The sequence below is a fragment of the Ochlerotatus camptorhynchus genome, unplaced genomic scaffold, assembly GCF_037179485.1.
Source record: "Ochlerotatus camptorhynchus isolate MF236.1 unplaced genomic scaffold, CSIRO-AGI_Acam_v1.1 ptg000798l, whole genome shotgun sequence".
NCBI classification, from domain to species: Eukaryota; Metazoa; Arthropoda; class Insecta; order Diptera; family Culicidae; genus Ochlerotatus; species Ochlerotatus camptorhynchus.
Window position 1 is genome coordinate 15,802 of NW_027041262.1, and position 19,116 is coordinate 34,917.

At 37.9% G+C, this 19,116-nt stretch overlaps 1 protein-coding gene across 4 annotated transcripts in view; it reads left to right on the forward strand.

Moving 5' to 3' along the window:
- The window catches only part of LOC135715081 (RING finger protein 44-like), a 32,349-nt gene extending 15,781 nt beyond the window's left edge, over positions 1–16,568 (forward strand). For 3 of the 4 annotated variants that reach the window (XM_065238491.1, XM_065238490.1, XM_065238492.1), the window contains 8 exons: positions 23–1,309; positions 13,662–13,914; positions 13,977–14,678; positions 14,736–14,972; positions 15,045–15,188; positions 15,275–15,507; positions 15,575–15,759; positions 15,836–16,568. In XM_065238491.1, the coding sequence (XP_065094563.1) occupies positions 1,137–1,309; positions 13,662–13,914; positions 13,977–14,678; positions 14,736–14,972; positions 15,045–15,188; positions 15,275–15,507; positions 15,575–15,759; positions 15,836–16,077 (2,169 nt within the window). In that variant the 5' untranslated portion in view covers positions 23–1,136 and the 3' untranslated portion in view covers positions 16,078–16,568. The remainder of the gene's footprint in view (positions 1–22; positions 1,310–13,661; positions 13,915–13,976; positions 14,679–14,735; positions 14,973–15,044; positions 15,189–15,274; positions 15,508–15,574; positions 15,760–15,835) is intronic. The other variant, XM_065238493.1, reaches the window with a different exon arrangement.
- The last annotated feature ends 2,548 nt before the right edge of the window (positions 16,569–19,116 follow it).

Below are 19,116 nucleotides of genomic sequence, written 5' to 3' on the forward strand. Positions count from 1 at the left end.
CTTCTCCGGTTTTCTTCTGTAGACTTTTTGGCCAGCGCCATCTTCGCCCCGAATCAGCCCACAGTGTGTAAATGCGTATCGATTCGTGAAGCAGACAGTGCAGCAGTAGCAGCGTGAAGCAGAAACGAAGTTCCCAACTAGCTTGGTTTGGACCGATACGGCGCTGGACAGAGTAGTACCAAGCAGCGGCATCATCGTTTTCGACTTGCCCTCCCCTTGTTCCGGAAGCAAACAAACAAAGCTGGAGCGTTAAATTACTGCAGTAGAAACACGCCAAGTTTTCAGCGTTGAACGTTGTGTCGCTTGCAAACACCATCGTTACATGCGTCCAGCCCTGTACGGACGGGCGCAGCATAGAATAGCATAAAAGAAAACGGAACACGTTGCCGCACACATTTTCCTCGTCTCTCGTGGTTTCCCACATTTTCCCTTTTGCGTCGTTATTCAATCTATCACGTGTTTGCTTCGAGTTTTCTTCTATTGTGAATGTACAAATTTGTAGCGTCCATGAACACTACTCTGCTGTGACGCCGCCGAGCTCTACAGTTATCGTTGTGTAGTGAAGTATCCGTATGAATGTAGGTAATGCAGGCCTCGAGAAATATAGGTTTACCTCATGAATGAATTAAACAACTGTATGCCGCTAAAGCGCAATAATCAAACCGTGTTGTGAACCGAGTCGCGCAAATGTGTGTGATCTATTCTTAAGGCCTTTTCAATCAGGCAAAGTGTTACGTGAAAACAGAACAGACCATTTTCAATATGCAATAAAAGCTGACGGTACCGTTGATTGCGAAGAAAGAAACATCTTCGACGAACATAAGCCCTTGTGCCAGCCCGGTGTAAAATAAACACAGAAAGAAAAATCAAAGGAGCTTGGAAAATAAACAATACAAAGAGAGAAAATATTCAGATCGTTCCAACCGTCGCCATTCATTTTCCTCGCTTGGGGGGAAAAACTGCAACGAAGAAAAGATTCGGTATTGCTATTTGAATAAAAATCAGTGCCGCAGCGAGGTAAAACAAAGACGAACTGCACACCGTGTGCTATAGCTGTGTGTAGCAACGATACTTTTTAGAGTGAGCAAAACAAAACGAAAGGGATATAGACGGGAGAAATAGCGGTACATTCAACGATGAATCCAGGCCATTCAGGAACGACGAGGCGACCCTACTCACGCGGAGCCGCCCCAAGGAATCGCTCTCGTATGCCGTTCTCGCCTCACCATTCACATCATTCCAATCGCAACCATGGCGGCCACAGCCAGTCCTGGTACAACAAGGACATGGAGAATAGCTTCAACTATGGGTAAGTGTTTTGGAATCAAAAGCATGACCGCGCCTGGAGAGCTTCCCATCGCTCTCTTCGCCATGGTGTCGTAGACTTAAAGTAGATTAATATGGAGAGGAATGAAGAGATTCGTACTAAATGAGGGAAGAAATCATACCTTTCCAGGCGGTCGTTGATTGACATGTTTGTTTTTTTTTTTTGGGGAAGACTGTCCAATGCTGCATGATAAAAAAATGCTTGAAAACATTACAGGAATCTTCCGCAGTTCTAATAGTTTATTTCAGTATGGTACACCGGGGCAAGTGGGGCCTAACAATTTGATAGTTCAGCTTTCTGCGATTGTGTAATCTACAATAATCTATATTTTTTAATTTACAATGCACAGTAATTATCTACTAACATCGCTGCACAAGTTTACGTACATTGAAAGCTAATTATTAACTTTAAAATAATCTTGAAAAATGTTAACTTTACAAAAATGCGCAATAGGTCTCACGTTTCTCGTACACCGGGGAAAATGGGACCTATTTTGGATTTGTTAAAACATACCAAAAATATAAATAAAAAACTGTCGCATATAACAAATAAAAATTGACTTTCAGTCGCTAACCTAAATCGAAAAAAAAAGTCATATAAATAAATAGTAGTAGATCAACAATATATACATACAAATAATATGCTCCAAAAAACTCAATCGATTCAAATCAGGTCTTGATAATCCTCCTAAAATTTGAGGCCATTTGGATGAGAACTCATACTGCACTGGTCCTTTGAAGTTTATTTGGGAATTACTACTTATTGTCATAGACACCATAATGATTTACGGAACAGTTTGCTATTTGTACTGCCTATAATCGCATGTCAGTTCCATATGGGTTTTCGTCAATTTTAAGATAATAACGCTATTCACAATAAATTGGCATCTACTTTCATATTATATACGTGATCAAACTACGGACTTTGATCATGAAAAGCGTGAAAACAACAGCAAGTCAGTTTGTCCCATCAAGTAATGTAATCGCATATCAATCTCTTCCTGAAATTGGGATTTAAATTGATGGGCAGATCAAGCTGAAGTATTTAAAAAAATAACCTGAGGAGTTTTTGGAGATCTGTGAACATCTGAAGACCGTTTTAATAATTTCTGAGCAACTTGGCATATGAGAGAATATCTGGAAGATGTGACTTGAAATGGTGAGCCGTTCCAATTTTTCAGAACGATACCTGATCAAACTGAAGTCTAAAACAAATATATTGTGGGTTTTTTTTTAGATCTATGATCATATTTTTAATAATTTCTGAGCAACCTACTATTTGAGAGAATATCTAAGATATGTAATATGAAATCTTGGGCAAATGCAGATCTTCAGACTGACTGAGCTGAAGTCTTGAACAAATATTTTGAGGAATTTTTGGAGATCTTTGGAATAATTTCTGAACAATTTGGTATTTGAGAGAATCACTGGGAGATGTGATTTTAAATGTTGGGCAGTCTAATTCAAATATCTTAAGATTCGGAGATCAATGATCATATGAAGTTTTTTTGAATAATTTGTTGGGCAGTTGAATGATGCCTGTTTTGCGATGCCTGGTCAAACTGGAGTATTGAACAAACTGAAATCACTCTGTATTCTGTAGATTTGAAGACATACTTCAAATCTCCGCATACATCGTACGGGTTAGGCAAAGGGTGTACGTTTGACTTTGTACTGTCGCATTAATGGCCCTTCGCTCATTTTCAACTTCTATTCAATTTGCATACTGCCGTACTCTAACGGAACTCTCCTAAAAACCATTCTCTAGCTAATAAATTATCACACTAAAGCTTCATGTTAGATAGCATTTCCAAACAACTCTGAAAATCGCAAACTTCGCGTATGAAGTAACACTTTGAATGTCATAAATATTGTTGATATCCCCATCATTTGAATGCAGTTTTTAGTTATATGTAACTTTAAACTAGTTAAACGCTGCTTTATTTGCAATTATTTGGGAAATAGTTTGTTTGGTGGTATCACATGATCATCATAAGTATACTACCCATAATAGCATATCAGCCCCATATGGATAGGAAACCAAGATGGGAAGTTTTTGAACAGAACAGACTACAAATGTACGCAATAAGTTCTAAAGAAGTGATAACTTTGATTTCTAAAACTTTGTTTTAATAGGTTGAACCTTGAACTGCTAAATTTTGTAGCTTTTTTCGTGTTTCTTCTAAATACTTGATCACCAGCTAAACAAACTCTTTCTCAAATAAATGTAATCAAAATGTTGCATAATGATGAGTTCATCATGTTTAGTTAAACTTGAATTCTGGCGATGGGGATAAAAATAAACATCATTTTATTGTATCCAATGTAAGTGTTAGCACTAAACTTTTAACCTTCAGGCGTGTTTGAATCTAGAAATTTATGATAAAATTAGTTCTATTCACCGTTCGGGTGTGCCTTGGGTGCCTGGACCCCTGCAGAATGATTCAGGCCCTCTCCATATGTTGTATGGTGATTCTAATACCGACAATTTAAATTTCATTAAACTTCAAACAGATCTAGAGGGAGCCTAGATCATTTGAGACGAGACCTGCCAGCCCAGGCACTTCCATTAGATATGCCAATGCAATTGCCCCGGTGTACCTTATCGTAAATATTGGTAGACAGACAAAATAGAAGTAAATACTTCATATTTATAGCATTTCCTAAAATTCCCATTAAACATTTCTAACAAATTTTATAAGCATTTTGTATTTTTCCTTCCCAAGTTTCAAAATATCCTCAAATTTATTTTATTTTAATTTTATTTTTTACGATCTAAAATGTTTAAAACTCAGGTATTGAGATCTACTATCCCCAATAATCTTGGCATTTCTAACAAACAACTTTCCTTAATCGTAATTAATGACGCATATGTAAGATGTAGCAATCTTACATTTATGCGTCATTGATTCCGGTTACGACAGCCATCTGCGCACTTTTCCTGTTCATGAAAGGTATGATTTCTTCCTCACAAAACGTATTTTGTATGTAAAAACCACATAAAACCAAATATTACCTTAGAAAAAAAAAACAACGTAAGGCTTAAACCAATTCTTGCCAAGCTCACTCCACCAGAGACGATTATCCAGTGATATCCTCCAAACCGCTCAAACTCTAAAGCCAGCTCTGATCCACACAGTGGTTTTGGTTCACGTTGTGTTAGTGTAATGCCATTGACTATGCTATGCATTAATATTGGAATACGGAATTATACGAAAAAAAAAACCCTATCAAAGCGCAACACCATTAATAATTTACAAATGCATCCTAGTAATTGTTTGGAAAATGGAATATTTCTCATCAGTGTTATTTTCTCTTGTGTAGTCTTGAATTCACCCATATTTGCAGCCAACATCCTCTTTCGAATAATACAAAGTGGACGAATGGTTCCAGCTTGTTTGTTAAAACCTTTCGCCGAAACATGCAACCTTATTTGTATCATATATATAGATTAAATGGTCCTTTTATTTCTCATTTCATACACTTCACACATCTTGGTTCCTAATTGAACACCTCTGTTTTGGATTAGAAATGTTCACCGAAGTTTCATTACATCTATACCTTCGTCAGATACTGTGTGTTTAATTTTTCATGATATGCAAAACGAACCCCTTAAATGCACAGACATTATAGTTTGGCTCTTTAAAAATGTCTGTTTTTATTTTGATACTAGTTTTGTTTTTACATTTAAAACTTTCACCCTGCTCTATGTTTTACTGTTTTCCTGCTTTATAAAACAAAATATTTCTCTTTTTAACTTTCAATTCTTTTATTTTCATCTAATTATCTACTTCTGTCTTTTTGTTCGTCTAGTTTAAATAGTTCCAGAATCCAATCGCTTTTAAGGATAATTCTATAAGTTTATCTAATTGATGCCTCTGCTCTATCTAGCATTGTGAAATGTTTGTGTGATAGCGGGTACGATTAGCAGGATCATATTTTGGCAGGCTAAGTTACACGTTCTGTCGCTTTTCACTCATCTTTCAACTTCAATAATACACAGTTCGGCCCTGATAATGCTTGAATAGAATCATCTGGTGTTTGTAGTACAAATATTGTCAAATTCATGTTGCCACACGTATGTACAGTATATGCAAAATCTAGTAGAAGATTTTGAGAAATGCAATGTTTCGTTCAGCCTGGCGTGATGTGTTTAGTCAACTATTTAATTTTTATCCCAGGAAATCAAGGGTCACAAATAAATATGTGATCGACACCACACATGAATAGTTTAAGTTGTCAGAGACATTTATAGTAGAGCACGATTGACTTTTTATAGTGCATTTTTAAGGACATAGAGGAAATGGATGAAATGTTGGTCTAAATGCCCCTAATTTGGGCCCATACATAAATTCAACAATCGACTAAATTTTCAATAGCGACCAAAATATCCATGAGTACCGTCCCAATGACGCGTTCATCTAGATAAAATTGATAAAGAGCCGATTTTTAGCGATGGGACCAATCTTAGATCCATAGGCTACCATTAGAACCATTTCCCCTACAAGGTGGAAATTTTTTGTGATAGTTGCCATGTATAGATAGATAACAAGAAATAGGTTTAGCATTGTTTCAATCTACTATTTTAGTTTACGAGTAAAACTAGGTAACACTAATCGAAGTATTTATATATAACAAATCAGTGCTAACATTTGAAAACGGCACAAAAGCCATTTGTAAACAAATGGTTTGTGGGCCCTTTACTCACTACTTGAAGTACACCCACGCGACACAACAGCAACATCGGGTAGGGGAAATTTTCCCCTTCCTGACGATGCTGTTGGTTTGCGTGGACGTTCTTCGGGTAGCGAGTAAAGGGCCCACAAACCATTTGTTTACAAATGGCTTTTGCGCCGTTTTCAAATGTTAGCACTGAAATCTTCGTTCATACTTGATGGGTTGTTTCTCTGTTCAACGTCAAATTTACTTCTCTTTTTCTGCGAGTCTTGTGGCCAGTGCGTAAAATTATTGACTGCTTAGGCTGAGTGTGAAAGCACTGCACTATTCAATCCATTGCTCTGTGCAGACCGTTTGTACCAAACGGTAAAGGACGAGGCAATGAAAGAGTCAACCAAAATATTCAGTCACTCACGAACAGGCGACTCACACCGCTTGCCTTCGCTCAAACAGTATGTGATTGAGGCATTTTTCCATAGAAAATGTACACTCAGTAATTCAAAATAAGTATTGGGTACCATCCCGGAAGAATAAACATGCGGACTGAGCTACTGACTGAGTGCTCGGCTGTCAGTGACTCGTTTACCTCTCAATCATTTAGACTCTCACGAGGCAGTGAATGATGAGGCAGATGGCAGTTCATATTCATATAAAAATTACTTATTGAACATGTCATATTTGTCTGTCTGTTTTGCGCACTGCTTGTGACTCTCTGTCATTAGTGAGATCCTATTAGCACGGAGAGTCAGGTCACACAACGTGACTTTTGTCCATGACTCGCAGAATAGGTGAAATATAGGGTGGGTATCTCGTATTTGACAGATGCTAAATTGAGCACACCTGTGCCAATAGGGACCTTGGTTTATTGTAAACAGACGTGCAACATTTAGCTTGAATGCGTTCGCTTGTAGTGCTACAACAAAGTCAACTCGATTACGTAGTGTAATAATCGAGCTTTACAAGCAAGGAAATCCTCGGGTTTGTGTCGCTAAGATGTTGAGAATACCAATACGGATGTACAAAAAACATTATGATAAGCTTAAAAATTTGTCACACACACACACACATCCTTGGATCGTCCAGTCTGGACAAGTTCTGAAACGCTATATCTGTAGAGGAACGACTTTCTAAACGGTTGAACGTGTGTTTGGCAGCCAAAAGAGGACATTTCTAGACATCCATGGAAATTTTACGAAGCACGTTAATGTATCTATTTCCCAAAATATATTGTAGATCAATGTATTAGTAATACAATTTTCAAAATTATGACTACGGCATTGACGACGGATAATTTTTCTTCAATCTGTATTTAATAAATCCATACGTTTCTAACCATTACTCTTATAAAATTTTTATTTGCTCCCATTCTGTCGGTTATTGACCGATTTTGATGAAACAGCTTCCAATCGAACAGGAGATGCTTTTAATTTTTGATTTTGTGTATAGTGTTTGCTCGTATTAAAATCAAACCCTTTGACCCAGCAATTTAATTTAATAATATTAAAGTAAGACGGAAGCAATTTTTGTATGACTCAAAACTATCTTTTCAAAATTGGTTAAATAATGGTGAAATGGAAGCAATATCATATTTTTATTAAGGAAAAGGTTCACCCAAACGGGAAATGTAAGACTCTATTTCAGATTTGCATACACGGTATAAGGACTTCATCGCATGAAAAGAGTGGTCGTCGGACGGATTTTTATTTTTTTCTATTTTATTTTTATGTTAGTAAAAATTTAAAAATACACTGAGGCTTGAAAATCATCTTATTAAGGTTTTATATGAAAATATTCATTCTGATAAAACTTGCTGGTACACTACAGTCCACTTTAAGAACTGACATAACATTTGTTGCAGAGGATGTAAGAAATACACACTTACATTTGATGTTCATGCCATTTGTGTTGCGTGTTGGGTACGCAAAGGTTAATACAATCACTGGACATCTCGTAGGCTGCCCCATAGGATGCGTATATTATACTGCTTAAGCTAACTAAATGTGAAAACTGAAGTCTACTGGTGAGATTTCGTCAAATAATTCACTTTTTTTTTAAATTCCGTAGGCTAGTTCATCTCTGTAAAATGTGGGAAGCCTTAGAAAGAGGTCCCCCAGCCACAATGCTAGAATGTCATACTACTTAAACATTTCATAATCTACTTAGCTAAGGGTAAAAACAGCTAGTACAATACTGCCTATAATCGCATATCAGACCCATATGGATTTTCGTCAATTTCACGATAACAACGTTTTCCACTATCGATTGTTATCTACTTTCATATTACGTGATAAAATTTCGTACTTTGATAGTGAAAAAAGTGAAAGCATCATCAAGTCAGTTTGTCCCATCAAGCAAAGTAATCGCATATCAGTCTCATCCTTAAATCCTTCAGTCCAGAGGTGAAGTTACAGTTCTGATTTTCGAGTTGCCACATTTGTCGCTGATATAACAAAACATGCAAGCTTTAATGCAACTGATTTTAACTAGAAAAAAAAAAATTATATATTTACTATGACTTAAATTATTTACATAGAAATCGCACTTCATAACTTCGACTGCCATTTTATCAATGCCTAATTTTTCCATATGGGACTGATATGCGATTATGGGCATAATAACACAGTAGACAGCATACGAAAGAGACAGAGGTACAAATTAAAAAAATAATTACCGACAATCTATATTAGTAGCTTTTGAGATCTTCAAATGATTTTTTTTTTATGGCGTGTTTGGTATAGACTTTGAATGGAATGTATCACTTGTCTGGGACTTTAATTTTCAAATGATAGCGCAGAACGAAATTTGATATCAAATCCAAGCCTGAAATGTAGAAGAAACATTTTTTTTATATCTTTATTAAGGAGACTTTCAGCCGTTGGCTAATAAGTTCTATTTTTTTTTTTTTTTTTTTTTTTTTTTTTTTTTTTTTTTTTTTTTTTTTTTTTTTTTTTTTTAATCTAAACCCGAATCTTTTTAAAGACCACCCCGTAGCATACGGGTTCCACATTCCGTTCGCAGATCCTTAAACTGCGATAAATGAATAAATCAGTGGACTACTGCCGCTAGTTTTCCTGGATCAACTTCTAGCAACACCATAAGGGCTGCTGCTGAAGTACGGTGACGGAATTGGCTGCACAGGAAGCTCCACTATTAACTCTTGAGCTAGACGAGGTGGGCGTCGTAGTCATGCTGGATCCCAGTACTCTACTTCACCGGCTGCGTTGACTAGGCGCTGCTATCGTCACGACCGCTGAAAATACTGCCGCCCACAGCTTGTCGTCCGTAATAGAAAGAAGCACCTTTGGTTTACACTGTCACCCTGCTGCAACTGCCGGAAAATTTTGTCTTGTTGGTATGATAAACTAATTACTCGCACATTGCTTACCTTACAATAATTCAAAAATGCATGTATTGCTGGCATTAAACAGTAAACAACCACTGAAAATGACAGCTGATGATTCAAATTCACGATTGCAGGAACGAAAATCACATTTATGGGTTCATGGCATCGTATTTTATGCAGCGTTACGAATTTGACCAGTGCCAAACAGGCGTGAACTAAGTTCACAGATTTGGGATTAAGTTGTTGAAAATACGATCTACTTGATCACGTTTACGGGAACTGAGTCTGCATTCATATGAACAAGCAGTTCAGGTTCTCATGATATTTTGTTCACGAATATTGGAACGGTTTTTTGTGCGTGCACTCATACAGTAGTGTGATTGATAACACTCGTCGTCATCGTTTGTCAGCCCAGGGAAGACGAGAAATTTACTACCCGAAAAATTCCTAGACCGGGCTGGGAATCGAACCCAACCACCTCAAGCATGGTCTTGCTTTATAGCTGCGCCTTAACTGACTGAGCTAAGGGAGGCCGTTACAGCAGCAACTCGATCATAATTGGTGTTATGTGATATGGCTCGGTGGCCTAAAAGCAACTGTTTTTGCTTACTGAGTAGATTATCATGGATTTAATCTCATGCCGTTATGTGTCAAACATGTCAATATCACTTTCAGAGAGTCACAATCAGTGGTTTTATGATAGTGAGCGTTCAATCAGAGAGAGAAAGCGATCTAAATCAGGCCGCGCAGTCGTCAAAGGCGCAGCTACAAAGCAAGACCATGCTGGAGGCGGCAGGGTTTGATTCCCTGTCCAGTCTAGGAATTTTTCGGGTTAGAAAGCTCTCATCGAAAGCTCTCCATTAATAACTGTAGAAATGCATCTTGAACAGTAAGTTGCGTGCTCTCAAATAAGCTAATAGGCCATAAGCAATAAGCTTGAAATGCAAAGAAGAAGAAGATATAAATCAGAATAGCTTTGACAAAATCTTCACATTCGGTCCGCGTGTTGTTCTATTCTCGCTCATCTCTATCAAACAAACACTTGGAATCATGTTTGCGGATTTCGGTAACATTTTCTGAGATCAATATACAGCGAGTGTTGGAGAACAGCCAACAATTTCAAGTTTCTCATTAAATCACTCATGCTTATCTTAAAACAATAATAAGAATAAATAAAAAGACTTATTTTAAAACATTGCTAAATATCGTTTCTTTGTTGTTGTATATAATTAGCTATTTTTAATGCTTGTTAAATGAGTTAAATATTTCTGATTTTATAAAAATGTGGAAACCGCGTAAAAACCTTGATTGATCGGTCAGTGATAAATTCACATGCTTAAACATTTTAAAATGTCTGAGATCTATAATTTTAGCCTGCTTCGATAAATTTACACATTTTTATTAATTTTCTGGATTTACACCAATAATTGATACAACCATGCTTGGCACACACAGTTGTATACACCAACTGCTCATTTGTTAATAACTTTTCACTCAGTTGTTGAAATTTGTTTTTATTTAAAGTAATTGATAGTTTAGGATCATAGTTTAATATAAATATGCAAATAGTAGGTAAATCTTAACATTTGAATCAACGCCAATGATTTTTTACTATGTTACGTCAACTGTGTGCGAAGTTATTAGCAAATGAGCAGTTGGTGTGTACAACTGTGTATGCCAAGCATGGATACAACTGAATACAGATAATGTTATTGTAAAAACGTTAAAAACGTACATTAAAAACTAAACAAACTCAACGGGTGAGTCACTTTTACTCATCCGTATGGGAAACTTATTGTAACGTGGGTCACTCAGCGCATGAGTAACATACGCTTCAAGATTTTTTCCATACGAATGAGTAAAAGTGACTCACTCTGTGAGTAAGATTCGTGTACAGTGTACTGTGTAAAAAAAACCGGCTCCAGTTTAAAATTGAAACTTATGGCCAGCCAGGTGATATGCATTGACATATGCACTTGGCCCTTGACTTAAAAACGTTGGACAGGCCTCTAAATTGAACAATTGCGAGCGGTCTGCATCAGGGCGTTACAATATCAGCTTTTATCGACAAAATCGATGTGACAAAGAGACTGCTAGCTTTCTTTTTCTGTTGAAGTCAAGCATCTTCGCAGCATTCCTCCGTCGGCGTCTACAAACAAATTTCAAGCTTCGGTGAAGCGGACGATTGAAAGAGCGCTCGACTTTGATAGTTTCGTTTTTCATGAAACACATCAACCGAGGTTTCATGACGTTCATGTGAAAACACTTGAAGATTACATGTAAGATGTTCGATTTATTTCCCAACAACATTATTATCTAAAAAAAAAGTTACGAAACAGGACATAGCGCATATGAAATAAATTAAAAAAACGGTGATATTTCGTTTCAACTCGAAAATCGACGTTACTTTCACTGAAAGGGATGAGCAAGCGTGTTTCTTTTTCATTTTCGTTTCGTTCTGATAGTCTAACTAGGCATTATAGAAATAATGCGTTAAACACATTAGATGAAATAAACAAAACTCGAGTTTATTTTAGAGCTTCAAAAATGTAGATGTTTGTATGGATACAAACTATGGGGAAAATTCATTTCCATGTGCTAGATAAAGAAAGTCGATTAAACGGCAAAAGACTCTAGAGTGCAGTTTGTAACATTTCTCCTTTCATCCAAGTGATCATAGCAGCATGAACGTGGAGAGTGTAGGGCCTTTAGGCCGAATGACATTAGGCCAAATGGGTAACTAGGCCGAATGGGTCGTTATACCGAATGGGTCATTATACTGAATTTGAATAGTAAACTATTGAACTTAAAGACTTCATGAGAACAATTTTCATTACCCTCGGACTTTGCAAAATTTTCAAGATAGCTATCTCTCTGCTGATATATTGGAAACATTATTATATATTTATCTAAAACAATGGCCTGGATTGAAGATCTTTAAAAATAGTTTAAAATAAAACATTCGGCAAAAACAGATGAAATCTGCAGTACTTGAAAAAATTCTCATAATTTTGCGATTAAAATTACGACCTTACGTTGAAAAGCGAGCAACATTTAATATTTTGGCCTAATAACCCATTCGATGTCTCGAACAGTCAATTAAGAAATAAGGCTTAAAAATATAAACATTTAGAGATAGAAAAAAATATGTTTCTGTCTTGAGATGCACCTCATTAAAACTTTGCCGAATATTTTCAAAAATAAGAAAATTAGTTTTTGATTAATAATTTATTTGAGAACCATCCTATGTTTTAGAATAACCATAAGCAGGAGCTTTTTGAGCCATAAATAGTCACTAAATGTTTAAAACTTAAGACAAAACCACTGGGACTTTTGTCTTACTTAAATCCCATTCTGCACCACTGTGCATTTGAAAATCCACAAACTGCCATATTGTTTATTTTTATCTAGGGTAGGTGTACCAGTTATGGCTATACGTTCCTATTATGCTGTGTACCGATTATGGCCTATGGTATTCCACGTATAGCCATAATTGGTACATCTACCCTAGTTCGTTTATTTGAAAGGCTCATAAACTGCCATATTGTGATCAACATAGAAAGACAATATGCAAAATACCACGTTATGAATGTTCAGGTTTAAGGTTTGAAATAAGAGGTTTTAAAATAAAATCAAAACTAGCTCCGTATTTCCACATGCTGTGTGTCCATCTCTGAAAACATTATCCCCAACCGATAGCAATAGAATTCTGTGAACAACATTTGAAACCAATGTTCCAGTGTAGGTATAATTGGAAAACCATTCCTTTTGTTACTTGGCTTCAAATGTTGTCCTTTCGCATACATATATCAATAAATCTGGTGTAATTTTTTCTATAGTTATGTGGTTGATAGCCATTTGTGATATAAATAATGCTCCACGCAAGGTAGACAGTAATCGTTTGAATGGGTTCAGAATGTTTGCACATCTTCAACTAACATTCATGCTTTCCTTCGAACCACCCCGCATTTAAGGTGTACGGTTGCGTAGTCGCGAGTCGATTGATATTATCTTGCCGTTTCGCTCTAGTCATTCATTCATGTTTTATATCACAAATAGCTTTCCGATTCGATCGAACGTTTCCAATCTCTTCATATAACAGTTTTGTAGGCAACGAATATTATACATAAGCTTATTGTAACTGTAATTTATTTTCTAATTAATATATGATTGTTTTTTGATTTTTCTTCCGCATGCTTTTTGTCCGTTGTGGTAAATAAATTGCAAAAAAAAATGTTCAAAATACACACGTACTACTACTTTTTCTTCTACTGCTACTACCACTACCACTACCACTACTACTACCACTATGCAGTGATAATAACGGGAGTAGTCCTAAAGAATCCTTCACATACTCACCAAAATCCCCACCAATGCAATTACATTCCCCTCCAATCACCAATCGTCCAATCTTAATGCCTTACGGTGCTACTGAAGATGGTAGTGTTAATAATAGATCTCAACAAATTCTTAGAGCTGGACCAAGCCATAATGACCGGCGAAATAACATGAGTATGCAGGATAGAAACCGGCATACCAATAGTGCATCTACTTTGGATCGTCATTCGGTATGTATATTCACATAAATACAGATTTTTTTTTTTCAACTATGCTTCCCAATCCCTTGCAGAATCATTTCGAAGGACCTTCGAATTCATCCAGAGGGTCAGACCTACATCTGGATGCAAGGTCTGTCCTGTCGTTGGATTCGATGCGAAATAGTCGTGAGAATAACAGGGAACGCATCAGTCCGCCATATCATCAGGGTAACAGTTCGCATACGAACAACCACCAAACACCAAGTCCGTCGTACAACTCCGACGGAAGCAACGGAATCAAATCGGATAGTCCATCACGCAAAAGACGTCGTGTTTCAAGAATGCCTAGTCAATCTCCACCGGCCATTTGGGATCATCGAAGATCACCTCGGAACAATAACAACCACCACAGCAACCATCACAGTCATCCTCCACAGCAGCAGCTGCAGCTACAGCAACCACCCCATCTGAGTCAACACCATCAAAACCAACACAACCATTTGCACTTGCCTCAGAATCAGCCCGGTCTGGTGCCATTGCAACAGGGAAGTCCACCGATCCGTAGACCAAGATTCCGTGAACAGCCACGTCCTTGGGAGGCAATGCCACAGGTTTTCCAACAACCGTCACCACCTCAGCCACAGCATCAGCATCCCTCACTGATGGTTGACATCAATCAAGTTCCTGTTAGCCTTCCATTGGGTCACCATGAGCAACTGTGGACGTACTCAGCTGGACCACACATCTCGATTTGCTCAGGTCACCCAGCCGCACCGCACATACCACCTTGCCAAGTAATTTTTTCAAACAACGTTATCTTGTGCGTTACTAAATAATTGTTTTCTCCAAAGGTTCATGGAGTCTATTCACAACCGTTTGCTCAAACCTGTAACATTGGAGGACACTTCGGAGCCTTCGCATCTACACCTGCTGCTCTTGCAGTACCGCATCCGCATCCACATCCACATCCACATGCACATCCACATCCACATCCACATACACATCCACATCCACATCCTCATCCGCATCCCCATCCGCATCCACAGCCACATCAGCCTCATTACCAGCATCCTCACTTAGCTCAACAGGTGAGTTTTGAAAAACGGGCTTATATTTAACTTACATGAATGATATCTTATTGTCTCCCTTTACCATGACAGCGACCCGATGGGCTATCCCTTGACGGGCTGGATCATACTGGTGCTTCTCCGTTGCATGTGTCTCCACTTGCCGCAGCACATATCCATTCCTCGCCACAAATGACTCAGATATCGCCACCAACTCCAATCTATATTTCAACGGAAGTAAGTATACTAGATAGCAAAGGAATTGGGCGTTTCAGATGTTTCATATTATTTTCCAAATATCGACCGTGTTGAATATTCTCCAGGGACGCACGGGCCAATTCGAGCTGCTGCATAGAACGGCTCGCCGCGCTATCACCGCTCCACGCCGGAACTTTACCCGCTTCCATTGGCCAGCTCCACCGCCACCGTCCCATCCACATGCCCATCCGGCTCATCGCCATCCAAGTCTACAGCATCAAACGCTAGCTCCACAGCCAACGCAGGTATCCCTGTCGGCTACACCGTCCGCATACTCCGGCATTCTGCTGAATTTCTTGTAAGTCAATCTGCTTCTATACCGTATTCATTAGCATAAAAATCAAATTGCAATTCTTATCTCACAGAGCCATGTTCCCGCTGTCGATGTATGAACAGCCGGACCTCAACTCACCCGACTCTAACGAAACGGAGAACTACGAAGCGTTACTTAGCTTAGCAGAACGCCTGGGTGAGGCGAAACCACGTGGTCTCGCACGGCCGGAAATCGATCAGCTGCCTAGTTACAAATTCAATGCGGAAACACATACAGGTTTGGTCTCAAAATTTGAACTGTTTGGAGCTTTGCGATGGATTTAATTATACCGAAATTTGTTTTATCGTTTTAGGGGATCAAACATCCTGCGTGGTGTGCATGTGTGACTTCGAATCTCGTCAAATGTTGCGAGTGCTACCGTGTTCGCATGAATTCCACGCGAAATGCGTTGATAAGTGGTTGCGGGTAAGTGACCGTGTCGGTACTTTGTTCCATTATATCGTCGTTTCGGATTCCTCCACCGAAATCATCTTCATCAACTTGCATGCAAAAACGGGTGGGAATCTAGCACCAGTGACTTCATTCAAGGTTTAGTCTCATGTAACACAAATTCATAGAATTATGTTGAGTAATCAGCTTTACAACCAAAACCAGTCATTTAAAGGTTATATAAACTGTCATAGAACATGTGTGTGGTAGAGTCAGCGTATAATGAGTCACGCCAAGAGTGAAGCCAAGTCTACCTATTGAACTGTCAAACCGGCTACCTATCGTGCAAAGTAAACAAACATTACGATGCTATGAAAGGTCCACGAAAGGTATTGCAATAAAATATAAAATATAATCGAAGAAATGATCATAAACACGCAGTGAGCATTCAATTGTCATGGGATACGTTTGGTAACGATCAGTAATGAGAATTTCTACTATTTTTTGTTGAGATGATTGGACAAAATCACTGATATAATGATTTACAACAGCCGCTATTTTTTTGCTCGCTAGAAGTCATTTGAAGTTGATGTAGCAGTCCTCTGTTGCCAAGTGAAAAGAAATGGAATCTTTCGAAAACCGTGATGCGAGTTCAACTGTTTTTCTCTTGGCGTGACTCTTGGCGTGACTCATTATATATACCGACTCTAGTGTGTGGCTTGAGTAGTCAACTCTCACTTAGGGTCGGGTGGGGCAAAAGTGCCACCTTAACAATTTTACGTTCTATATATGCCAAATAGTGGATATTTATAGGAGTTTCTACACCGTATTGCAACTTCATATTATTGCCTTCATACAGCAGAAATGTAATGCAAATTATAACTCGTCAAAAGATGTTTACGATTTTTTCAAAAAGTCATCTCAAATCTTTTTTGAAACTGTAATGGGGCAAGAGACCGAACTAAGAACACTCCCTCAGGATCGATTCCAGGGAAATGGCCATATCTTGGTTGATTCTGAGCCAATTTTAGCTTTTGGTGCGTCATTCGCTTTAAAAATGGTTCTTTTTTCGGCGTATGAACAAAAAACACAAATTTGTTACGGACACCCTGAGAAAACTTATCACAAATTTAGCAATTTAGACATGCTTTCCGAAAACCCGGAATATCTCCGATATCCGGTAACCATGGTCACTTCCATTGCCACACCATGAAATTTGATTAGGTTTTCAGTCGAATGCTTCTTGAAGATTAAAAATCTAACAACATTCAACGAAGCTACAACAGTCCAAAGTTGCACAAAATTTTGCTAGTACCCTATAATTCGCACAACCCCTGTATTGCATTATGGATTTTGACCAAGTCAGAAACTGGCCACTTTCCGGGGTTCTTAAAACATTACCAGATGTGGCCACTTTAAATGGCTACTTTTGAACTAGATTTTGAATTCTCATTTCATTTGAGGTGTTACATGATGGGATTTATTCGTTTTAGGACAGATTTAGTCTCATGGCCCATACAAACCGGATCGTGTCTTGGTCATATTTCCCGAACTAGTTGACCTGTTCGAAAATTTTTAAAAAGTATTTTATATGATCTTAGTATCCATTTGGTGGTATCCTATTCGGTTCAATGGTCAATAAAGCCGTGGCGGTTTATTTGGCGACTGTTGCGTCCAAATAGATTCTGTGGTTGCCGAGAAGCATTACATAGTTTCCAAAAATGACCAAACCAGGTCTATCCATAAGTGGATATCGGAAGACACCAAATAACAGTGAAACGAACCATAGCAACACAAAGGTACCCAGCGTTCATTTTCCGTTCAGGCAAACCCACCTCGAGTTCTTTCTTATGAATTGCACGGGCGTTCATTCTACTTGACCGTAAGTTCGGATCTCAAATTGAGCCCGTTCAAATGCATCACTGGACGATGGAGTCGTGGTGGAAGGGAGAGAGCTGCATACAATACTGCACTGACAGACTGAAACAGACAGGTTGGAAGACCTTCTCTCGACATCCAACAACGGGTCCGGAACATCTGTGAAGAGCACAAGCAGCGATAGGCAGGCCCGTGTTAGAGAGATCAAGGGCTTCCAAAGTGTTTTCAACAATGCGTCCCAGGACTAAAGAGAATCCTGTGGTCTAAGACCCATTGACGTATGAGGAGTGGGATGTCCAATGTGGCAGGTAGAATGCGCAGCAACATAATAAGCAGGCCAACTGTGGAATATGAATATGTACTGATGCTATTTAATATTATACGAGAAAGCACTTGTAACCGGTAGGTGGATTAATCAAGGTTTTCACTTTCACTTTGGGAGCCTCAGATGGCCTAGTCAGTAAAGGCACGGTATTATCAATCCCAGAAATCATTCGGGTTAGAGCATTTCCAGCCCAAAACGCAAACCGGTTGGTCATGAGTGTTTCCGATTTGAATGAAACATTTCTCACGTGTTCGCTGCTACTAATGGTTGCATTTTTCATTTAAATATGATTTTTTCCTCCAGAGTAACTTTTGAAAAGGGCGTATAAAAAATGGATTATTTTTTTTTTCAAAAAATCATAACATGAAAACTATTGATCTGATCAAAATGGCATATGAGAAGAAGTTTTAGGTAGTTAAATTATCTTTGCGGAAAAAAATACACTGAAAGAAAAACTTAGTAAATTAGTATTTAAAAAACGTAAAACGATGATTATCTCAAAACACCCCCCCTTCGATCTTTATAATTTTTTTTTTCAAGAAAACTGAAAAAATGTCCTAATATTTGGTGAAGAGTGTATACTGGTAACTTTCTTAAAAAAAAAATTATAATTTTTGAAATTTTTGTTGGTTTTTACAAGTTGGTGAAATTGCATATTTTTTAGTAAAATAGTAATTTATTTGGATTCTACGCATAATTTTCAAAAACATTTTATATAAAAACTTTTTTCCTAAGTCCAGCCGTTCTCAAGTTAATGCAATTTAAAAAAAATAATTATAATAATTTTCTACATTTTGGGCCATTTTCAAATGTTAGTCGTGATGTCCAGCAACGAGATGTTTTTCCATGAATATATATTAAAAAACAGACAATTCATTCTCAAGTATGGTAGCTGTCAGACTTACCCGTTTCTATTTAGACGCAGCGGAAAAGAAACAAGTTTATAAGTACTACTCAACTACTAATACTCTCAAATATACCCAAATAATCAACAAACAAAC